We start from the raw sequence: 25,398 nt of genomic DNA, 5'->3' as shown, positions 1-25,398 counted from the left end.
GTTTATTGTGGCACGAGAGTGCTCTGTCAGAGAAAGTTAAATGCTTCACAAAACTACAGTTCCCAGAATTGTCTAGCATTGAGCCAGGGCAGTTAAAGTGGTCTCAAACTGGATTTCTGCAGTGTGTTTTAGACCCCATACATAAAGAGACTATATGATGTATGTGTTTTCCTCAAAAGAAACAAGTTTGGGCCCAGTGGAGAGATAATTGCTTGCAAACCGTTTCTATTTATGTGTAAGATCACAGAACATTTCAAACTTGCAATTTTGCTATATTGATTTTTCTGAACACTTTGTTTTGTACCTTGTGTTTTGAAAGTATTCTCATTGCTAGCCACAGAAATGCTTCTTGCAGATACTCATATGGAATTAAATCTATTTTTCATGCTGCATCATTCATTTTGACACAAACCAAGTCAATGATGAGAGCCAAAGGTTGCCCTCTATGCAGCTGCATACTTCAACCTTCAGTTACATTACTGCTAACCTTGACAATATCTCTTTATAGAACTGAACAATTCCACAAGATAAACTATGAAGATTTGTCAACTCTGTTCTAATGTAGTGGATATGTTTTAAAGGCCTCCTTATTTTATAAATCAAAGATCAAAATTTAAGTCTCCATTTGCCCAAACCTTTTTCTTTCAGGAAAATATCATACACAGACACAAACAATTAGAACAGTTTATTACTGGATTTTTCAGTTTGGGAAGTAAGGGAAAACAGATGGTCATGTCCTTGGCAAATTCTCATATAGCAAGTGCATGTGTGCCTTTAAGGGTGCAATTGTGTACTCACATACCCAGCACTAAGTCCATTGAGCTCAGTGGGACGTATTTCTGAGCAGACCTTCATAACAGTGTGCTGGACTCTATTACCTGTTGATGCATTTGTATCTCATCCATACTTTTAAGTTTGGAAGTGAGTTGTGTGTTGTTTATCTGGGAAGCTGACAAATGTATTTTAATGTTACAGATCCCTTTTGATTGTCTACTTCCTGATATGAATATAGGAACTATGACTAACAAATGATAGCTGGTTGTTTACATAATGCCAACTGTCATAATATTGTTTTCAAGTATAATTTTCCTCAAAAGTAGTAGTCTACATACCAGTGCCAGTATGCAAGTCCTCAATAGCCAGGAAACAACCTCACAATAGCCAAGAAATTATGAAAATATGTTCTCTGCACATGGGGAGGAATTGCTCAATCCCCTTATCAGATACTTTGAGAAGTTCTACTTTAATGTAAGACAAACATAAGACCAGATCCTTGCCCCTATGGAATATACAGTATGCATTTTGACATTGGACAGACATGAAAGAGATGGAAAAAAAACAGGGCAGCTAGCAGTGAATCTGAGAAATTAAATTATATCCAAGCAGGTTTCAGTTTAGTTTGTATGAGGATTAAGATGGTTTAGCATAGCTTTATTACACTGTCATTGACTTTGCTATTTGATCCCTTTTATAATTGGGACCAACAAGAACAAAACTCCAAAGACCATGCTCCAAGGAAGTCTATCTTACAAATACATTTGTATGTACAGCGCTCTGTACATTTACAGTGCTATAAAATAAATAATAATAATAATAATAATAATTAATAATAATAAATAATAATAAATAACAATAATAATAAATTTTTGATTTGCTTGTGTGTTTTATTTGGTAGGGCTGGAATGGTGCACGGAGATCAGTAATTGGTGACAGCTCACAACTGCTAACTCACTACTATGATGATGCAAGGACCATGTATGAGGTTTTTAGAAGGGGTTTTAATATATCTGGTAAGTACATGGAAGTTTTAATGTGGAGACACATAAAGTGATGTTAATCTTATTGCTGAAGTTTCTCAAATAGGAGGCTGATTTTGGTTTGGTTTCTACAGTGTAAGAATACAGCTATGGGTTTGGGGTGGTTTTTTGTTTGATTTTTGGGGTTTTTTGTGCTAAAATGGTTTTAGGAAGGTCAGTAGACAGTTCAGCTTTGTTGTTGTTATTGGCCATGATTTTAGGACAATCCCCCATAGGGGGACAGGTCCATGAAAATAGTGTCCTTAGGTAGCTCTGTGTCTAGAAAATTCAGTAGTGATCCAAAGTGGAGAAGGCATTACTGTAGAATGAAGAAAGTTAAGGGAGCATATGTTTGTGGAAAATATTTTGGAAATAACTCTTGTGGAGAGTATTGCCACAACACCTCTTTCCCTTATATTCAGATCTCCCTATTAGCAGTACTCTTGAAGTCTTCCACGATTGATTATTTACAGAATGTATATTCCAGTCAATACCTAAATGGTTTCTGGGTAGGTTTTCTCTTTGAGAAAAAAGCCATTACATAAAAAGACAAAGCGCAATAATGCAGTTTAACAATTAAATATAAAGATCACGGGTTGCAAAAGTTAGATTAATATAACAAACTCATGTCATAATCAAAAACTTCAGATCTTAAGCTCTCTAAAAATGTCAACAGCTCTATAAGTTATCAGAGCTGTTAACATACTAGTTTAAAAGTTTGTGGAATTAAAAAGTCCATATCCTGTCTATGAAAGACTGAAATATATACACCAGGGGAGTCTTTACAATTCCATATTTGGCGTGTCACCACTAAAAAGGCCCTTTCTCTGGTTGCTGCTCCCTGTATCTCATTTGATAAGGGCACCCAAAGAATATACTGTATCTTCAGCAGGTGTATGGGAGAAGGCAACTCTGACAACCACATCCTGCTTTAGCAAAATGCTTTGTTTGAACAGACATCCACTGCGATTCAGATTTAGTAATAAAGGGGGGAAATGCAGCACTGAAATAAGAAAAGAGCACTGAATAAAAGGAAAGAAAGATGGAGGAGGGAAGGTAGTTAGTCATTCAGGGAGTATAGCAACTTGGGCTCTTTAGTAGGTAAATGTTTGAAATAGTTCAAGTTTGACCTACTTAAATATAATACCTCGTTTTTCCATGTTGACCATGGACGTAGTCAGTTTTCAGCTGACCTACATTTCAGGAAATGGGCTCATAGGACTTACTGGTTGAAGCTGGTGTTGTGTAAAAGCCCCCTGTAGCGACTATGTAGAAGGAACCTGCGCTGGATGTGATGATCACCAGTTGGAAACAAAACCAACCAGCTGGAATTGCTTCACTAATAGAAGAGGCTTGGAGAAGCTTTATTTGTTTCTAATTCCATTCTTAGCACCACAGTGACAAGCACTATTTCCATTACAACTTGGGTGAAATGGAGAAAACTGAATAGAGCCCATCACCCTACTGTGTTCAAATCACCAAAAAGAACCTTAATGACACACTCAACTTTCTTAACTTCCTTAATGACAACCTGAAGAATCAAAGAAACTTACTTGGTGATGTGGACATTTAACTTCTAGCACCATCACTTCTATGATTGAAATAGTGAGTAAATCAGCCCCAAATATAAATGAACTCAGAAGTGAAGTGGAAGACAGTGTTTCCACCCTCAATTTTATAATAATTATACATTGTAGCAAGAAAGGACAGTAAACAGAAATTAAAATATGTCAGTGTATGTAAAAATGGAATTGAATTTCACTGTACAGAATGCTGGATGATGGATAATGCAATACAAATGAAAGGTTGCAACATGGTGACTGACATGGAGTGTCATCAATCTCACCAGATAGGATATGCCCAGGATGACACAAGAAGTGACTGATGCAAGAGGACTATTGCAGACACCTGTGTGAGATTATCATGTCATGGACAAAGTGTACAAATATGGGTGTGACCTATGTTCTGTGTGGGGTGCTGTTAATGAATGACTGGTTGAATAGTTGGATAGATACAGCATATTGTGCTGTAAATACTCTAGTAAGCTTCTGTATAACTTGGAGACTGAGGCCCTGTACAGACTGGCACTTTGAGCCGGTCAGTGGGCGGAGTCAGGGCACAGCATCCTGACGCTGTACACTTTGACTCCGCCCCCAAGGCGTCATGATGCCATGCTCTGTTCCAGATGACTTTGGCACTGCATCCAGATGCAGTGGCGCCCTTAGGAGGGCACAAAAAGGAGCGACTTTTTGTGACTCCTTTTTGCACCCTCCAGAGGCCAGATCAGGGCTGTGGTGTGAGGTTGCCACAGCCCCGATCTGGCCAGGAAAGTATTTGTACAGCCCCTGCATTATTTTTTAGCACCTTGCACAGTTATAGGTGCTGACAGTATGGATGAGCATTATTATCTATTTACATGTGGTCAGACAGGAGAACTAGAGGTAATGCATGGATCTGACAAAATGCTCCGAATTTAGAAATTTATCTGATTTGGAAAGAACTGTGAACAGAAAGAGTTGAACCTAGTAGAATGTGAGAAATAACTTATTGTGTGCCTTAATGGTCACCCTTTCTGAGAGAAGGCAAAAATATCACTTTGAGATGGCAGTGGAAGTGAATAGAGGAGATTACCCTCTGATTCATTGTGCATGGAATACAAGATATCTTGATGAAGCTGGAACAAGACAATGATATCTAGTGGTGAAATGGACTAATTACAATAAAAAAAATTCTTTTTACCTTTTGGCAGTTGTAAGAAATGGCTGTAGGGCTTAGACTTAAGCCAGGTGGAAAAGGAACATGTGTCCGAGCAGCAAGAAGGATATCTATTGATCAAAGTAATAAGATGATGGGTGCTAATCATATGATTCTTGAAGAAATAAAGCAGATGAGAGCTGAAATGACTCAAATGGAATCTGATTTAAGAATTCAATAATTCAAGAAAGATTTTAAGTCTGAACTGAAAGATGTAAAGAAATCTCTGGATCAGATTGCTACGCAAATGGAACAAATGAATGTAAAATTAACAACTTTAGAAGAGAAGACATACAAAATTTGAAGAAGTTATTGAAAAATTGACTTCAAATAGAAAACATGCAGAGCTCCCCAAGAAATTTTTTTAACTCTTCACACTGAAGCCACTGGGAGAAATAAATTATGTCAGATTGGTGTTTAAGGCACATGATAGAGAAATGATAGGGCTTGGCATCTTATTGATACTCATCTTTCTATGATGTGGCACAGAATACTCAGTTCTGGCCCTTTATTCTTGTGGCAGGCATAAGAAGAAAATAAGAAAGTAAAATTATACAAGCCAATGTATGCTATATGCTAAAACTAAATACAGGCATACCTCAGTTAACAAAGCCTCTGCCAGTGAAACTTTTTCTTTTTACAAAGGCTTTTTACTCTATCCAACCACTCTACCTCCTCACCCTCTGTCTAGTTGGAAGTTTTTAACAACGGCTTCATTGAGAGGATAGTGAAGGAGAACTGGTGAAATAGGTCTTTGGTGTCACATTGCAGAAGTGTGTCTGTAGTGAACAATTCAAGAAACAAAGCTTGAGCTGGAAAGAGTGAGATGTTGCTTTAGCCAATCATAATCATATGTATCTGCCTACAACAAGGTAAAATATCAGCTGCCTCCAGAAATCCCTTACTGAACATGCATGAACAACAAAACAGAGATAAAAGGGGAGATCAGATAAGCCTGTTTCATCAGTTACCTCCAATCTTAAAAAGCATAGATCTATAAGTTTTTGGCCACCAAAGTGCTTCATACAGGTTTTATATGTATTATTTGCTTGATATTATTGCAAGAGCTGCTTGCTCTTATTGAAAATTCTGTGCAGTGTCATTTAGGTCAAGCAGCTTTGCCTTGAGTAAGATGTTTCTAGAATTATATCCCTGAGGTATTTCTGACATGTTTGCACAAGGAGGCACCCTTAGATATGACTGAGATAATCACAGCATAGGCAACCTGGTGCCTTTGAACTCCATCTACATAGGCCACGGTCAGCATGATATACAGGAGCTGCAGTATAAAATGTCTCAAGGGCACCATGTTGCTGACCTGTGTTGCAACTTGTTTTAATTGGTCCAGTTTGCAACTGGGACAAAGACAAATTAATATAATGACTTTGTTACTGTCAGTTCCATGCTGTACAAAATTGTCCTCCTTTTCATGTTTATTTCCCTTGGAACTGGGAAGACTGTTGCTCTACTTTTCATTGATTCTTATCCTGCTTGTTTGTTTGAGCAAGCTGTAACATGGTATAGCCAAACAGTTCCAAGCCACTGCTGGTCAGTCTACAGAATTAAAATTCCATCTTGTTTTTAAGCAGTCCTCTGAAGTAAAGCCAAGGATCCACAGACAGATGATGCTTTAGTAGTCTGGTTCAAGGAATGTATGTTGTGCCAAAAGAAAGTAGTGAAGAGAAGGAAAGGATCAGTAAATGCCATCCCCCCTAAAACGCCCCCTTTTGGGTTACACTTGGAGAGACCTGTTGCTGGAGAGTATCATATGAATCAGTCATCTGACATAACCAAAGAGTATAAATATCAGAGGAATTGTTCTCAATTTGGGGGCCTCAGATGTTGCTATACTGCTGCTCATGTCTTTCCTCAGCATTCATTTTTACTAGCTTGGAATGATGGTAGAGTGGAAGAACCAAAGTTTGGAATCATTTGGTTAGGTCTTTGTATTTGTCAGCTAGAACTGAAACTGCCTCTGCGGGGTAATCCATTCCTACCCAATGAAACCTCCTGGAGAGCCACAGCAGAAGTTGCAGGTTTTGATTGATTTTGTACATTCTTGCACACTGGTTCAAGCAACTCTTATATTTGAGAGGATGAACTGTGGAGAGATAGTCCAAGCTCCCCTGTGCCAGAAATGGGAAGCAATTGTGTGATGCCCTCTCATGCACCCATCCTACACTGTAGTAATTGGAGGAGGATGTGGCAGCAGCAGCGTTACCTACATTCCCTCCAAAAAAAAAGGTATCAGCAGCATTCTTGACAAGGTAAACAGCTTATACTTCTCCCCCCACCTCAGAAGCAGGAGGCATGGAGACGGGATGGCTGTATTGTCTTATGTCCCTGCCCTATAGGAAATAGAAAGACGCCATGGTGATATTGGTCATGCTCACTGCCATGACCCTGTACCCCCTTCCTGTTGTGTGCTGGAATACTGCTGTTACTGTGGTGTCCCCCTCTTCCTTCAGTGCTTGGGTCTTCCCTCTGCTAGCTGGTACTGAGACTGCTGCTCATATTGTCTGTATGAGAGGGAGGGAGGGAGGGAGGGAGGGAGGGAGAGACTGAGAACTAAGAGAAACCAAATCAGTGGGGGTGGGGATATTTTTATATTATTGTACTGTATTTATATCCTACCTTTCTCCCAATATGGGATCCATTTAGATTTGAAGTGCTTGTTGGATGGTAAAGCCATAGTATTTTAGAGGTCTGTTAATAATGCAGGCAGTCTACTTAATTGTGTGTCACCCCACATGTCTCTTTTGAAGATTTATGGCCAAGGTCACCATTTGCAAACTTTCTGTATCCTATTATGTTTTTATCACACTCTTACAACTGTTAACGGTGCGTAAATGCCTATGGCTTTAATATCATGGCATCAGAGCATCTGAAAAAATGGTCTGATATCTATGAAAGCTCATGCTAAAATAAATCACTCTTAATTGTAAATTGTGCCTCCCTCCCAACACTCTTTTCCCTCTTTTGATCTGCTGAATGTCACAGTCAAATTCTGATTTAAAAGGGAGAAGCTCCAGATGGTCTTTGAGGGAACTTGGAGAGTGCAACGTGCCATTAGGCAAGATAGCCTGCCTTGCATTTCATGATCTTCTGGATGAGCTTGTAGATTGCCAACACTGAACCCTGACCTTGATAATAACAATGTTTTATTTTTAAGTCCGGCTGAAGAGCATTCGGGGTACCAGGAAATGCATTGCTGAGCGGGTTTTGGAAAAGGATTGCTAAATTTACAGTTCATGTCATCTGTTTTTCTTTAGAAAATGGACCTTGCTTAGGATTCAGGAAACCCAAACAGCCTTACCAGTGGCTGTCGTATAAAGAGGTGAGGTTTATGAGGTTCCCCCCTAATAAAACCCAAGCATAGGGCATTGCAATTTAATATGTCTGGCAGGCTAAGGCTCAGAAATCAGAAAAAGTACTTTTGGGACTATAATCTCAGAAATCCCCCAGCCAACAGGACCACTGATGTAGAGATTCTGGGAGTTGTAGTCCAAAAACTAACTTCTCAAAACCACATTCTTCACTCTGTATTGTACAAATTGGGCAAATCTGCATCAATCCACTTGTTTTATATTACAGTCCTGCTTCTTGCACATAAAGTTTTGTCTGCCATCCTCTACTAGTATTACAGAAGAACAGCTGGGATGGAAAGGAGGGTCTATTTCCCTACTGCCAGGAGGAGTAGGGACCAAAACTGTCATAACTTTTACTGAGTCATTATTGATTCTTGCCAGTAGAGATAGCTAGATGCATTTTTGAACTGCATCTGTTTACATCTTCTCTCACAAATGAGAATAGGGGAGCATGTGATTCCATAATCAACTGGTATTCATATTAAATTTGGAGAGGGAGAGGGGGAAAAGTTTGGAATTCTCCTCTCATAGGCAGAATAGGAGAAGAAGGGAACAGTATAGAAGACAAGGCTATTGCTCCCTGTTAAGTGTTGAGCAAATTTAGATTTATATCTGAATAATATAGGGAATGTATTTGTGTTAATTCTTTTAAAATTAATACTTTTAATTTATCTCTTTTAGGTTGCTGAGAGAGCAGAAGCATTGGGATCAGGCTTACTCCGAAAGGGATGCAAGCCATCAGCAACTCAGTTTATTGGGGTCTTTGCACAAAATCGACCAGAGGTGAGGCTTAAAAAAAGCTTCCTTCCTACTTTCAGTTTTCTTCACATTTATTGCAAACTGTAACATTTACCTTTTATCATCTCTTTCCAGTGGATCATTTCTGAGCTGGCTTGCTATACCTATTCCATGGTTGTGGTTCCCTTGTATGATACGCTAGGCCCTGGGGCCATTCGTTATATTATCAACACAGGTAAAAATAAATAAATAGATTTTTTTTCTCTGTAAAGAGTGCCTGAGAATGCTGTCTTTCCTATGTAAAATAAAAGCCACTTAGGCTGTTCATAATGATTTAAGAAGTGAGAGCCCACTTCTCAACCCCATGCCTAGAGAAATGTTTAGAAGATGAAATGAAAAGATCTTGCAGAAGTAATTTTTGATCAAATGTGTGATTACAGATGACCATTTACCACACTTGGTAGAATGATATATAGATAATGAAACAACCTCAGAAGAGTTTAGTTGTCAAGCCAAAATCTTAATAACATATGTTATTTGACAGACACAGAGTTTGTTGTTGTTATTAACTGCCATCAAGTCAGCTTCAATTTATGGCAACCCCAGGAAAGACTTCCAAGTCACTCTATCATCAACAGCTCTCCTCGGGTCTTATAGATTCAGGGTTGTGGATTCCCAGTATCTGTCTGTCTGTCTATCTATCTATCTATCTATCTATCTATCTATCTATCTATCTATCTTGAAGACACTTTACCAAGTACTATTCCTGACTTTTGAAATAACATTTCCCCTCATATTTGAAAATTAGAATTTTGGGAGGGGAAGAAGAGCTAATCTAAACAAGTTCTTACCTTAGAATTCACTTCAGAAGATACCCAAGGTGGTCTTTAAATAGACTAGTCTAGCCATAGCTCTGTGATGAGTTTTGGAGTTTCAAGATTACATTTGATCATTCCTCAAGTCATCCACTGGCAATATAGATGACTACTGGGGAGATGCACTTGTTCAGCTCAGCACTCTGGGAGTCTTTCACACTTCACAAATAATATCGCTATGATTCCACTTTAACTGCCATGGCAACATCTCACAGGATCCTGGGATTTTCACTTTAGAGGAAATTATAACTCTCAGGCAGAAACTTTCAGGACCTCTGGAACTCCATGATTCCACAGGATGAAGTCATGGCAATCAAAGTGGGATCATAATGTTATAATTGTGTAGTGTGAAGGATGGTATGGCAAAGGAAAAACTAGCTTTGTTTTCTTCTTTCACCAGCCACAGCTGGATTCTTGTTTAAGGGTACCCCTCCTGTTCATTCAGCTAAACTTTAGGAAAGGGTGGACTGAATATCTGGATTGTATTAATCCTAACAACACTACTTGCAGAGGACAGGTGGGGACTCCAACTGAACAGGTCTCTGTCCTGCTTAGCAACCAGCAGCAGTAAGGAATATAGAAAATCTAAAGGAGTCTGGTGAAAATGTAGAAATGGCTATTGGGGAAATTGTGGTGACTTGGAAGTTATTCTTAATGAGCGATAGAATATTGAAGAATCAAATATTATTTCCCATTTGGTGGTTTTTGTAAGCATGTTATGTAGCTGCTTTTTTGGGAGTTATGATTCCCTCCCACCCCACTTGTCAATTTGTGGTAGCAATAGGGCCTTTTAGGTCTTACTTTGCCATAAAATTCTAGCAAAAAAAAGGGAAAGAGAAGAGAAGAAAGTGGTGGGAGATGATGGCAGGCTTAATTTGCAGCAAGGAAGTGAGGCTTTTCCTCTATAACTGCTGGTTGTCTTCCTATATAGTTTGAGGGAACTGTCCATTGGATACATTGGCATAGGATGGGAAGCAAGCCAAGCAATGTAATTTCAGTGTTGGCTCTACTGTTGGGCAGGATGAAGAAAGTGACTAAGGCAGCAGATTTGGTGCGGCGGGGGTGGGAGGGGTGGATAGAAGGAAAATGCAGCTCAAATGATGATTTTTGTTGTTTTATGATTTTTCTAATCATTGCCCAATCAGCAGCCAAATAATTTGCTGGCCATGGCAGGTCTGGGAGCAGAGCACATTTGTTCTACCCCAGCAACAAAATTGATTTTGGCTAGCCATACCTAGGGCCTCTATGAATGGGCCAAAATGCCCAAGCTCCCCCAAGCCTCCTGTCATCCTGTATCTAAGACACAGGCCATTAGCCCCAGGCCAGGATCAACCAGTCTGGATGCAGATCTGATGATTCTGGACCGATCCTGGCTGAAAGGGGCCTCAGCACGAGTCAAACATGAAAACTCCCTGGCAACAGCCTGCAATATTGTGCCCCTGCATGCCCCATACCTGCCTCCACCACCATATCTCCACTGAAAACCCCTGTTGCGTTTTATGATGTCAGATGAGGCACCCAGCCACATGGGTGTAGCTAGGTGCCCCATTTCCACTCTTTTGGGCTGCAATGGGAGTCTTCTGCAAAGACCCTTGGCAGAATGGCGGAGGCAGGTATGGGGAACACGGAGGTAATGAATCCATGGACTGATGGCAGGTAGGGACGTAAACACCTGTCCATTGCTGCACCACCAGTCTGGGGACTGACCCAGGTCAGAACCCTAGGCAGGGTAGCATGGCTACCCTTGCTATCCTGCATCTCTGCTTAATCCCTTAGATCAGGCCTGCACAACATTTGGCCCAGGGCCCACATGTGGCCCGTCAAAAGATTTCAGGTGGCTCACAAGGATGTGGAATGACTTCAAGGCTCCTCTGCTGCTTGGCCTTCTCCTGAGGAAAAGACCAGGTACCAGAGGAGTTTGGGCAGATGCTTGCCGAGCAAGGCTCCTCGACTACTTGGCTTTCTTCTGAGGAGGAGGCTGGGTGGTGGCGGCGGGGGAAGATGGGCTACAAGGTTCCTCCAGTGTTAGGCTTTCTGCTGAGGAGAAGGCCGGGTGGAGAATGACACTTTCAATGCTCCTCCGCTGCTCAGCTTTCTTTTGAGGAAAAGGCCAGTCAGAGGAGGAGGAGGACAGAATTAGTATTAAGAATATTATTAATTATTAATTAATATTTAATTAAAACCTATCTGTGGCTCGAAGAAGTTAACCTATTTTAATTTTGGCCCCTTCCTACTGCCAAGTTGTGCAGGTCAGCCTTAGATGTTTTTTGCTTACTCAGTAGGGATTCCTTGCACCCATAGGTTTAGGATTAGAGCTCTCTTAGGTCCAAAAGACACTGCAGAAATAATCCAGTTTGAAACAGTTTTAACTGCTCTGGCTCAATGCTAGGGAATTCTGGGAACTGACATTTTGTGAAACATTTAGCCATCTCTGTCAGAGAGCTCTAGTGGCACAATAAGATTCCCTAGCACAGAGCCAGGGCAGTTAAAGCAGTCTCAAACTGGATTATTTCTGCAGTGTCTTTTGGCCCTTACTTTGCTTTCATATTCAGCTGCTATTTTATGTCACCTCTCTTCTTTCTTCCTTTGATGTCTCTGACTTTTTTGGAGCAGCAACACTGTAGAGACATAAAACCTACTCCTTCCCCCACCTCTTCCACACAATGTCCTCTTTCTGGATTCCAATAAGTTTTCTGGATGGAATGGCTGATAAATACCTTTTTGGTCAACACATTGCCTTCCATTAACTAGTCCTGTTGGAGTATCTGTGAGGCATTTTTGTCTTGCAACAACATGGTATGAGCTTTGATAAGATCCGATGTTCACTTACTGGCCTCTCTAGCTAAAAGGGATTAGATAGTGGGTTGTGAAAGCCATAACCTGCTGTGTGATATCTTAGAGTGCTGCTGTCTGTCAGAATAGATTAGATACTCCAATGGTCACAGTGAGTACATGGCACCTTCTGGTTGATTTATTATTGAGAGCCAGCATGATGTAGTAGTTTGAGCATTGGAGGACTCTGGGAGACCAGGGTTCAAATCTCCACTTGGGCATGGAAAGCCACTGGGTGACCTTAGGCGAGTCACATTCTCTCAGCCTCAGAGGAGGGCAAGGCAAACTCCAAACCTTAAGTTCACCATTGGTCAGAAATGACGAAGACAGAAATGACAAGAAGAACAACATGGTCCTAAATAAAATGAATTATGTTGGGACATTTGTCTTAGAAAAATAGGGCTTCCTATAAAGAAACTGCCAGAACTAAAAGGGTACTCTCACTAGAATGTTGTTGCTGTTGCTGTTATTGGAAAGAGGGGAGGAGTGAGAAAGACAGGCCTGGAGAGCCTTATACAATATAACCAGTGGGTAGTCGTTGACATTTTACCATGCTGTGATTCTCTCTGGGTAATGATAGAGGCTCAAAATGCCTAATGAACTCAGTTTAGCAGGGTAGCAGAAGCTGTAAATACAAAAGTGGAAAACTGTCAGTTTCAGGAAAAGTGGATGATGGTGGGGCAGAGGACGCACAATACAGGTTGACTTTTTTGTACAGATGGACACAGTTCCATCTTGTGTGTAGTGTATTAACAACATAGACCTCTACTGAAAAGTGTAGGTCTTATACCAGTACACATTGGCCTCCCTATAACTTGTCAACATTCTTCCAGGTGTACACTCCATAAATCATAGAATCATAGAGTTGGAAGAGACCATGAGGGCCATCCAGTCCAACCCCCTGCCATGCAGGAAATCCAAATCAAAGCATCCCCAACAGATGGCCATCCAGCCTCTGCTTAAAGACCTCCAAGGAAGGAGATTCCACTACACTCCGAGGGAGTTTGTTCCACTGTCGGACAGCCCTTATTGTCAGGATGTTCCTCCTAATGTTGAGGTGGAATCTCTTTTCCTGCAGCTTGCATCCATTGTTCCGGGTCCTGAACTCTGGAGCAGCAGAAAACAAGCTTGCTCCCTCCTCAATATGACATCCCTTCAAATATTTAAACAGGGCTATCATATCACCTCCTTAACCTTCTTTTCTCCAGGCTAAACATCCCCAGCTCCCTAAGTCATTCCTCATAGGGCATGGTTTCCAGACCCTTCACCATTTTAGTCACCCTCTTGTGGACACACTCCAGTTTCTCAATGTCCTTTTAAAATTGTGGTGCCCAGAACTGGACACAATATTCCAGGTGGGGCCTGAACAAAGCAGAATACAGTGGCACTATTACTTCTCTTGATCTAGACACTATACTTTTATTGATGCAGCCTAAAATCACATTGGCCTTTTTAGCTGCCGCATCGCACTGTTGACTCATGTTCAACTTGTGGTCTACTTGGACTCCAAGATCCCTTTCACATGTAGTCTCATTCAGCCAGGTGTCCCCCATCCTATGTCTGTGCATTTTATTTTTCTGCCCTGAGTGCAATACCTTACATTTCTCCGTGTTGAATTTCATTTTGTTAACTTTGGCCCAGCTTTCAAGTCTATTCAGGTTGTTGAGTAGGCTTTGTTTCTGCTGTTGCAATAGGCATGTGCCACACTTTTGTTTTATGTACGTGTGCTCATTATCAACTGTGAGGCTGAGAATGTGTAACTTGCCAGGTGGGTTTCCATGCCCAAGTGGAGATTTGAACTCCATTCTCCGGAGTCATAATCCAACACTCAAGCCACTGCAGTACATAGTCTCTCTGCCTGTCATTAGCTACTGGGTCTCCCTACTATTAGCTGTCCTAACCTCTATCCCACAAGTCACAGTGGACACCATGTGCCACTGTGGCCAGTATCTCCTTGTGTTATTGTCACACAATAGTTAGTGAAGTGCTTGTTGTGTTTTTTTGAAGAAAAATCTGCCAGTATTGCAGTGCAATTGTCTAAAACATTTTTTTTTATTTTGTTCAGCTGATATTGCTATAGTAGTTTGTGACAAGCCTGAAAAAGCCAGAGTCTTATTAGACCATGTAGAGAAAAAAGAAACCCCAGGCTTGAAATTCATTATTTTGATGGACCCATTTGAGAAGGACCTTAAAGAAAGAGGAGAAAAGTGTGGAGTCCAAATCCAAGCTATGCAGGAAGTAGAGGTGAGGCTTTTTTTTTTTTTTTTGCATTGCTTTATTTATTATATCTCATATTAAACAACGGCTGGTAAAGATGAAGAACAAATTGATTTTTATTTTATTTTTTGCTGTATTTTCTCTCCCTGCCCTCAAGGAAAATGAAAACTAACACATATATTATTAAATGTAAGTTCTTCCATTAGACCAGTGATACTCAATCAAATATATCCACCATAATAATAATAAAATATAATAATACTGATTTATAAACTTTTCAGTGGAAAATTACTTTATAGTTTTTATTTGTTCTTGTCTCATGTTGCAGGATATAAGCAAAAAGGAATTAAAAAACAGGTAGAATAAAGAAAAGGACCTGAAAAAAGGATAGTTCATCATGACTCATGCAAGGGAACTATGCCATATGTAGTAGAGAAATTCTAATTCACCAGTATTAATTTGTTATTTTTTATTAACTTGTTTCAGGACTGTGGTCGAGAATGCTGGCATGCTCCTGTTGTAAGTAAAATATAACCTCTTGTTTTGCTATCCCATAATTTTTGCTCATAAACAGCAGACAAATTTCCCCATTAACTTTTTCTGCTTGAGTCTCCATGAAATTAATGAGAGCTGCAGTTGACTGTGCATCTTTGTGTGTGTGTTATTTGTTTTAATGGAAGTGAAGGGATAGCATCATACTTTAGAAAATCGGCATTTTTAAAGTTTCCTATACACGTTCCTTGTGAGTGAGACAAGTAGTCATCGTTCAGCATAGTGCATATAAGAACTTCTGTGTACCTAGGTTTCTCTCACCCCCTCCGTTTTTAATTTTTTTGAATCTGTTGTTTGCCTTCAAGTCATGATAGGGTAGCCATAAGGGTAGCCATAAGATGGAAATGACTTGAAAGCACACAACAGTCACAAACTAACAGTACAATCTGTGCTTCTTTACACAGAAGTATGTCCCAATATATAGCAATAGCAAGTACATTTCTATACTTCTTATCAATGAACTAACAGTCCTAAGTGGTTTATAATGTGTAAGCCAATTGCCCCCAACAAGCTGGGTACTCGTTTTGCTGACTTACGAAAGGATAGAAGACTCAATCTTGGAGCTCTGGGATCTAACTCACAACCTTGTGGTTGCAGTACTGGCATTGAACCACTGCACCACCAGGATTCCCTATAGTTAGTGTGCATTGAACCAATGCTCCACCAGGATTCCCTATAGTTAGTGTGATTTAGTCCAAGGAAGTGTACATACAAATATAACGGTGATCTGGCTGCACCTTCTGTCACCACATTGATCCCCAGGGTTGATTTGGCTGATATGGCTGGCGAGGCAGGTGCTGCCTTCCTCCTTTAGTTTTTCATGCCCCCCCCCCCCCAGGTTGCACATTCAGTGGAAAAGGACGACCTTCAGAGATAGACAAAGTGTACTATTTTTTGGTCAAACAATACTGAAAGGCAGGTTTATCTGTTAAAATCAAATGAGTCTGATGGACAAATGGGATAAGATATTCATTTTTCTTATTATTTTCTAGCCACCTCGACCAGACGATTTATCGATTGTATGCTTTACTAGTGGCACTACAGGTAATCTTTATGTCTTCTTAATGTTTGTCATGACCTTCATAATTAAGACATTTAAGAGAAAATAATTTAAAAAACATTAAAATAATGTATGAATTTATATTGAATATATGTTTGTTTATTATTTATTTATTTAATTTATATGCCACCTTTCTCCCCGGAGGGACCCAAGGCAGCTCACAGATAAAATATTTAAAATGGCAATAAAATTCAAAACAATTAAACATGTAGAATTATAGAGTTGGAAAACACCACAAGGGCCATCCAGTCCAACCCCATTCTGCCATGCAGGAACTCACAATCAAAGCATTCCCGACAGATGGCCAACCAACCTCTGTTTAAAGACCTCCAAAGAAGGAGACTCCACTACAGTCTGAGGGAGTATCTTCCACTTTCAAACAGCTCTTACTGACAGGAAGTTCCTCCTAATGTTGAGGTGGAATCTCTTGTCCTGTAGCTTGCATCCATTGTTCTGTGTTCTAGTCTCTGGAGTGTTTGAGTGTTAGAGTGTTTGCTTAAAGTGATCTTAAGGGAGGGTTAGTACAGTTGGCCCTCCTTATACGCGGATTTGCCATCCGCAGATGGCAAATCGGGAAATTGTCCCCAATGGCGGCGTGCGTGCACGCGTACCGCAATTGGGGACAATTTCCTTCTCCCTCACTTCCCTCCTCCCTGCCTCCCTCCCTTCCCTTCCCCTTACTTACCTTTACACTCTCAGCGCAGCGGCTTGGCCTCCGCCGCCACTGCTGCGGGGGAAGCCAGGTGGCAGTGGCGGCAGTGGTCAAGCCTCGGCTTCCTCACCACCGCCGTGAAAGGGCGCGATGGCGGTGCTGGAGGCCTCTTGGCCCCCAACAGCACCACCACCGGGTCTTTCCCACAGCAGCGGCAAGGAAGCAGGGCTGCCGTGCCAGAGGCCTTCAAGACCTCCCGCGCCGGCATCTGGCCTCCTCCATGCCTCCGCCGCTGCGGAAGGGCCGGATACCAGTGCTGGAGGCCAAGAGGGCCCCAGCACCGACACCCGCCCCTTCCGCAGCACTGAGGAGGCCAGGTGACGGTGCCGGAGGCCTTGAAGGTCTCTGGCACTGCTGCCCTCCGCGCCTCCTCTTAAAAAAAGGCGTGGAGGTGGGGAAGAGTAGGTGCGGAGGGCAGCAGTGCCAGAGGCCTTCAAGGCCTCCGGCACCATCACCCAGCTTCCTCAGCGTCGTGGAAGGGGCGAGTGTCGGTGCTGGGGCCCTCTTGGCCTCCAGCACCGGTATCCGGCCCTTCCACAGTGGCGGAGGCATGGAGGAGGCCGGAAGCCGGCGCGGGCGGCCTTGAAGGCCTCTGGCGTGGCAGCCCTGCTTCCTCGCCGCCGCTGTGGGAAAGAGGCCTCCAGCACCGCCATTGCGCCCTTTCATGACGGCGGCGAGGAAGCCGAGGCTTGGCCTCCGCCGCTGCCACCCGGCTTTCCCCGCAGCGGCGGCAGCAGCGGAGGCCAAACCACTGCACCGAGAGTGTAAAGGTAAGTAAGGGGAAGGGAAGGGAGGGAAGCAGGGAGGGAAGGGAGGAGGAAAGCGAGGAAGGAGAAGGAACTTTTGTCCCAATGGCGGCGCGCGTGCATGCTCGCCGCCTTTGGGACAAATGGGACTTGAGCATACGCGGATTTTGGTATACGCAGGGGGGGTCCGGAACGGATCCCCCGCGTATACCAAGGGCCCACTGTACATACAGAAAAGTCAGGCTATGCTCTCGTGGCTATGAAGAGAATGGGACCAAAGACAGTAAAAGAAATGTAATTAACATTTCCTTCTCCACTGGTTGCAGCAAAGCACATGCATTTGTGAAATGGGTCGGTGTCCTGCCATAGATGCTTTGGCTATTATATTGCCATTCTCTAATCACACCAGTGAGGTTCTTTTTTTCAAAGTTTGGAACAGTTACATTTTTGTACTACAATTGCCAGTCAGAATCTTCTAGCCAGAGTGCCCCCCAAAAGTAATTTTTCTGAGCTCTTCTACTTTATTCATTAATAGAAAGGAGCCAGTAACATGAAGCAATGTCAGGAGCATTGAGGTGACACTAGGATATTCTGCACCACATGTTTCCACACCCCACAGATCAGAAGACTTGCATGGACAACTTAAAAGATGCAGACTTCATAAAGATTTTGAGTCCTACTAAGCCACTTTGGATCCCATAACGGAAAACGAACAAATAAATGAATAAATGGTGGCACAGTTTCACAACAACCAGTGGTTATGTGACTTTTATTTGGTTTCTTTTAAGTTGGGTTACAGATAGGTATCCCATTTGTTCCCTCACTTGTTTTATACTTAAGATGCCACTCAGCAATCTACCAATCTACTCAGCTGCCCAACAATCTATCTGCCTATCTTAGGGATATCAATCTTCACTTATGTATAGAACTCTACAACAAAATATGTTGTACAAAACACATATTTTTGAATGTTAAACATCTTAGTATGTTCTGGGGTGATGTTTTATTGGCTCTGCCTCCACCTTCTTGATCAGATGAACATCAGTGGTTGAGTTGCTGTTCACTGAAGTTAATTAATACCCATTACTTCTTCATAAGGATATGCAAATACAAGAGAAGCTGAGTGATGCTTGCTACTTTCTGAAAGTTAGGTGAGGTTGGGTCAGTCATTAAGTGGAAAGGAATGTAATCCTTCACTGGTTTATGATTTTACTTTTTGTTAATCATTGGCAACATTATATTTATGACATGTTAACATTGTTTCTCCTACATGCTTAAGTGGACAGCTTTTCAAGATAACTGGGTCTCAGTGTCATATACACAGTCATCATGCACATCACCTCTTATGATCATAATGATTCTGGTCTTAACTTAGTCCAAGACATTGAAAAGATCAATGTCTCCCATTTGACCTTGCCTGTTCCATTATTATCATGCTGGGTGGGGAGGAGTTTTCTTGGGTTGCCCCTCCCTTTGGAGAAGAGAAAGCAGCTGAGTTAGTGGATTTATTCTCTGCTATAATTTCTGCTGTTGTTTCATTTTACCTGGGTGACTTTTCATTTCATTGCTGGTATTTCATTTCATTTCATGTGCATTTTAAAATCAAATTTGGATAATAGCTTTATTGGACTAACACATAAGTCCAACACATTTTTTTAGACATTAGATTCCTTCCCTATAGGAGAAAGAGTCCTTTATTAGAGAAAAAATATTTTAAGTATTTGCATGTTTCCTCACCAAACATTTACCCATAAATTTACCTTTAGGGATAAAATATCTCTTGGACAAATCACAAGTTCAAACAACAATTGAAGACTCTTTGTGCTGCTGGACAGAGTTCAGATTAGAAAACGTGTTAGGACTTCAGTGCTTTGCACTAGATATAAAGCTGAGTACACAGCTTCTTGGGGGCAGTTGGCTTACATACTGTAAATCACTTAGGGAGTGCTAGTTCACTGATAAGCAGTATAGAAATGTACTTGCTATTATTATTATTATTATTATTAACATTTATTTATAAAGCACTGTAAATTTACACAGCGCTGAACATACAATCTTTTTAATTGGACGGTTCCCTGCCCTCAGGCTTACAATCTAAAAAGACACGACACAAAGGGAGTGGTGGTGGGGAAGGGGCCTCTCTAGTAGGATAATACATATAAAATACATAGCAATACAGGAAATGATTCAATAAAACAGGCAACAAAAGAACATCAAATAGCAAGTGACAATTATGCAATGCCTGGGAACGCTGCCCTGAACAGGATGGTCTTCAACTCCGTTTTGAAGCTGGTTAAAGAAGTGATGGCTCTTGCTCGCGGGGGAAGAAGGTTCCAGGAGTGAGGGGCAGCGAGTGAAAAGGGGCGAATCCAAGATGGGGCAGAGGAAATCCTGGGCTGGGACAGCCAACCCAGACTACCAGAGCGGAGGGCCCTAGTGGGAAGGTGAGGAGAAAGAAGGTATGATAAGTAAGGAGGGGCCAGCCCATGGAGGGCTTTAAACGTGGACAGCAGGAGCTTATACTGAATGCGGAAAGGGAGGGGGAGCCAGTGAAGGGATGCCAACACAGGAGAGATATGGTCACAGCGGTGGGCGGATGTGATAATGCATGCAGCTGAATGCTGGACAGAAATTAAAGGACGGAGGTGAGAAAGAGGAAGCCCAGCCAGGAGGACGTTACAGTAATCCAGTCGTGAGATCACTAGGGCATGGACCAGGATCTTGGCAGTAGAGGCGGAGAGATATGGTCAGATTTTGGCAATATTGTATAAAAAGAATCTACAAGCCTTGGCTGTGGTCTGGATCTGAGGGATACACGACAGAGAAGAGTCAACGATAAAACCAAGACTGCAGGCTTGCTGGACTGGTTGAATAGAAATGTTGTCCACTGAGACAGAAAAGGAGTGTTGAAGGGCGGACTTAGGAGGAAAGACAAGAAGCTCCGTCTTGGACATGTTGAGCTTCAAACGCCGATGGCGCATCCACTGCGAGACAGCTGTGAGGCAAGACGAGACTTGCTGTTCAAGCCTTGGAGAAAGGTCAGGGGTGGAAAGATATAACTGGGTGTCATCGGCATACAGGTGGTAGGAAAAGCCAAAAGAGCTAATGAGTTTTCCTAAGGACAGTGTGTAGAGAGAAAACAGAAGGGGACCCAGAACAGAGCCCTGGGGGACTCCAACAGATAATGGAACAGGAGAAGAAGTTTGACCACCTGCAACCACTGCAAAAGTTCTATCTGACAAATAAGATCTAAACCAGTCGAGAACAGAGTCTGAGAACCCAAGGTCAGAGAGTATGTCAATTAGGAGACAGTGATCAACGGTGTCAAAGGCTGCAGACAAATCAAGAAGGATGAGAACAGAGTAAAGGCCATTAGCCTTGGCCTGTAAAAGGTCATTCGAGATCTTAGTGAGAGTTGTCTCTGTAGAATGCCTTGGGTGGAAACTATTACTATAAAGCTGTAGCACAAATTAATGTTTGAAAGCTGTTTGTGTTTTTAAGCAAGCAAAATAGATTCAATATATGCTTTTAAGGGTAGTTGATACTTGAAGTTGTTTAAGTGTAGTTGGTGTAGTTTAAATGTAGATGGATGCTTGAAAGAGAGGCCTCAAAGGAAAGGCTTATTGTGTCAAATTCATCAGATTGAAAAGTATTCCATAGAGCAGCGGTTCCCAACCTGTGCTCTATGGAGCTCTTAGGCTTGGGCTTGGGTTGGGAACCCCTGCCATAGAGAATGGGGGATACTTGTTTTGTGATTTCCATCTTTAGGTGCTTTTTGTGTTTCACACTAAGATGTTTTGGGATAAGGTTACCATTTAGTGAAATTCTTTTAATGAAAGCACTTAAAGTTAAGTAAAGGCCTAAACAGATGGTCCTAAAGAGGTGGTGTCACACACACACCCTTTATGCGCTGGATTGGGGCTGCAGCAACTGCATGCCATGGCCCTGATCCAGCATTTTTCAGGCCCCAAAAGAAGCACCAAAATGCTGCTCCTTTTGGAGCCAGAAAAAGCATGCCTTCGCCGCAGTGACGGCATTTTCCGGCTCTCCTTTTGATGTGTGTCATCTGAACGCCATAATGCTACCCATCATGCAGTCGGTAGGGCAGCGTGATGGTGGCTTGGGGGTGGAGTCAGGGCTTGTGTCATGCGGATGCCACACCCCCACTCCATCCTGACGCCAGCCCTTTTGACCGGTGTGTTTAGCCCCTAAGTGTTAAAGACCCTGTTGTGAATGGCCATCCTTTTCATGAATCAATTTGCACAGTAGCTGACCAAAAAAAACTTCCTGAGAGAATCCAGTTTTCTCTGCGTGCATGTTCCTATGGCATAAATATAACTATCCTTCAAATGAGAAACTTGATTATGACACTGATATCCACAGAATGCTGAACTAAAACCACTCTTGTGTGAATAGATTTCTGTTCATCCAACAGGACTATAAGCTGCTCACCTACCTTACAACGCATTCCAAACATCCCCTTCCTTCAGAGCAGATGTTGAACATAGAGGAGAATGTGTTGTGATTGCATTGACTAACTAGTTTTCTTTGGCAGAATTCACTGGATATTTATACATTTATTTTTAAAAAATTGATTTAATTGCAGTTGCATTGTGTGGGATTACAACTGTCAATGGTAGGCTTTATATTTCCTGAGGTTCCTTAATGCTATACTGCAGAAAAAGAAATTGAAGGGTGCTTCCATTGACATGGCATCAGAAGCTCTTAATTGGTCTCTTGATACATACTTTCTTCTTCAATCTCCAGGTAACCCTAAAGGTGCAATGCTGACACATGGGAATGTGGTTGCTGATTTTTCAGGTTTTTTGAAAGTGACAGAGGTAATAATTTATTCTGTTTATCTATTTGATCAGCAAAATTAGCAGCAGAAAGAATTGAATACATTATTTTGATGTGGAAACCACCTGTAACAGGAATGGGAATCATATAGCCCATGATGGCTGGAACAAGTCTGCAGAGGGCCTATTTGGGGAGGGGGTGTACCTGGAAACAACAAAATCAACAGTAGCAAAGGCATTTGGAAAGTGACTGAAAATGAGTTATAGTTGCCTGAAATGTCACTTTACTTACCACTGAACATGCTAATGCATCAGGCTGAAGGTCTGGAGTGGTAAAATGGCCCTCTGACCCTTGGAATGTATGCATCCCTGACCTATAGCATATAAAACTGTCTCCTTGAAGGTCCTGCTTTGCCCCCACTGAATCTATTGTTGCTTTGGCTGTCATTATCAGTCAGTGGCATTGAGCTTTTTATATAGACTATAGAAAAGCCTCCAGATGAATCAGAGTAATTCATCTAATCTTTTTATTTATTTTCTTAATATGTCACCTTTCTTTTGTGAATCATGACTCACAAAAGATATTTTAAAAATCGTACATTTTAAAAACATAATTAAAAATGCCACATTACTATAACAAGTTAAAAATATTAAACCATTAAAATATACATATAACTTTAATATAAGGCTATCTTATGATGGTCAGTAAGCTAAGCTAAGATTTTATTTTTCTTAACACATAAAGGAATTCAAGATTTCAAATATGTTCTATTCCGCTATAAGAGGAAGACAATACTGTAATGACTATCCTAGGTAATGGCCAGCCTAAGTTTCGTTGGATCTACTTGAAGCATGCCTAAGCCTACGAGGTGTGAGCCACATAAGGTGACATCCTAAGGTGGGGTGGCACCACTGCTCCCTAAACATCTGTTTTTGGCAGAAACAGGATATGGCATTGGCCTGCATCTCTTTAAAATGCTGGTGAGACAGTGTGGTGAGTCTCCGTAGGAGGATAAAGGAGAGGCCCACGGTTTTTAAATTAATTTAAATTTTATTTTTTAAAAAAATATTAAATTTTAATTTTAAAAAATCTTTTTTTAAAAAAAATCTTTTTAAAAAATCACATTTTACTAAACTTTCATTCTAACCACATGGATATGTACATGTAAATACATTTAGGCTGTGCACATATTATTGACATTTAAAATTACAATTTTAATTTTGCTGGTTGTTTATGTCACAGCTATTACCATTACATTCAGTAATATATGAGAATTGAGATTTATGAGTAATATTAGTACAAAAAGCATCACTAAGGATTCTGTATGATGTGGTTTGGGAGGAGGTCATGGGGGGTGATACCATGAGTTACCACACTGGGTGACACCAACCTTAGTGATACCACTGCCTAAGCCTAGATCCAACCCAATGTTAAAATAGTTTTAGAAAGTAGAAAGCAATCGTGTTCCGACGAGAGACCCCTTATAACCGGGGTCCCTCAAGGGGCCATTCTGTCTCCCATGCTATTTAACATTTACATGAAACCGCTGGGAGAGATCATCCGGAGACATGGGGCGCGGGGTTATCAGTACGCTGATGACACCCAAATTATTTTCTCTATGTCTCCGACTGATGCAGTGACTGGGGATGGCGTCTCTCCTCTCGTGGCCTGTCTAGAGTCAGTAATGGGCTGGATGAGGGAAAACCGACTCAAGCTGAATCCAGAGAAAACGGAGGTACTAGTGATAGGTTCTCCTGGTCCAGGTATGGCGGTGGTTCCACCTGTCCTGAACGGGGTCACGCTCCCTGTGAAGGACTCCGTGCGCAGTCTGGGGGTGCTTCTTGACTCGTCGCTTCACCTGACTGCTCAGGTGAATGCGACGGTCAGGAACACCTGTCATCAGCTTCGGCTGATTCGCCAGCTGCGCCCATACCTGGCCCAGAGGGACCTAGAAACTGTTGTACATGCTCTGGTAACTTCGAGACTGGATTTCTGCAACGTACTCTACATGGGGCAACCCTTATACCAAACTCGGAAGCTGCAAATGGTGCAGAACATGGCAGCCCGGCTGGTCACTGGTGCTTCCAGGACCAGCCATATAACACCGGTTTTAAAAGATCTCCATTGGCTGCCCATTCGCTTCCGAGCTCAATATAAGGTGTTGGTAATCACCTATAAAGCCCTAAATGGCTTGGGCCCAGGATACCTAAAGGACCGCCTCTCCCCGTACATTCCGCCTCGCACCCTCAGAACGTCTGGGCAGCAGCTACTGAAGGTGCCTGGGGCTAGGTTGGTCTCCACTACTCAGAGGACGTTTTCCATAGCTGCCCCAGCCCTTTGGAATGCACTGCCCACAGAGCTCCGCTCGTCTACTACCCTGGCCCAATTTAGGAAGGATCTTAAAACCTTCCTATTCCAACAGGCATTCCCCAAATAAATATCCGGTGGGCCTCCCTCCTCTTCCATGGCCAAGAGGTTGGGCTATGGGACTTTTTGCTTGTTGGTTGATTTTAATTATGTATTTGTGCATTTTTATGGATTGTATTTTAATTTGTTGTAAGCCGCCCTGATCGTAGGAAGGGCGGCATATAAATAAAAATTTTATTATTATTATTATTATTATTATTATTATTAATCCAGGATTGGAATGACAAACTTTAAATAATTAAGTCATCAGCTTTAAAATCAGATAACAGCTTGTTATCTAAAATGGGTCAAGCCAGCTCAAATACTATGCTTTTTTCATGTTGACTACTAGTCTGCCAAAGTTCTTTCCACATTTCTCCTGTGTGCCTCAGACCAGAGTGTATACAATAATAAATTTCATGCAGTAAATCAGCATATGCCTTGTTTTTGTTTTTTAAAGGTTTATTTAAGAGAACTAATGTCACCTTATTTGGCTGACTGATAATCCTTCACATTATACAGTCGGCCCTTTTTATACACGG

At 41.7% G+C, this 25,398-nt stretch overlaps 1 protein-coding gene across 5 annotated transcripts in view; it reads left to right on the top strand.

Annotated features, from left to right (window-relative positions):
- Window positions 1-25,398, top strand: part of ACSL6 (acyl-CoA synthetase long chain family member 6) — a 133,469-nt gene that overhangs the window by 73,848 nt on the left and 34,223 nt on the right. For all 5 annotated transcript variants that reach the window (XM_089530605.1, XM_089530596.1, XM_089530624.1 and 2 more), the window contains exons 3-10: window positions 1,676-1,790; window positions 7,823-7,887; window positions 8,600-8,701; window positions 8,792-8,891; window positions 14,429-14,607; window positions 15,067-15,099; window positions 16,125-16,176; window positions 22,418-22,491. In XM_089530605.1, the coding sequence (XP_089386731.1) occupies window positions 1,676-1,790; window positions 7,823-7,887; window positions 8,600-8,701; window positions 8,792-8,891; window positions 14,429-14,607; window positions 15,067-15,099; window positions 16,125-16,176; window positions 22,418-22,491 (720 nt within the window). The remainder of the gene's footprint in view (window positions 1-1,675; window positions 1,791-7,822; window positions 7,888-8,599; window positions 8,702-8,791; window positions 8,892-14,428; window positions 14,608-15,066; window positions 15,100-16,124; window positions 16,177-22,417; window positions 22,492-25,398) is intronic.

Source organism: Sceloporus occidentalis, unplaced genomic scaffold, assembly GCF_023333645.1.
Source record: "Sceloporus occidentalis isolate IW3139 unplaced genomic scaffold, rSceOcc1.0.p SCAF_1, whole genome shotgun sequence".
NCBI classification, from domain to species: Eukaryota; Metazoa; Chordata; class Lepidosauria; order Squamata; family Phrynosomatidae; genus Sceloporus; species Sceloporus occidentalis.
Note: the sequence above shows the minus strand (reverse complement) of the source record. Positions and strands in the feature narration are given on the sequence as shown.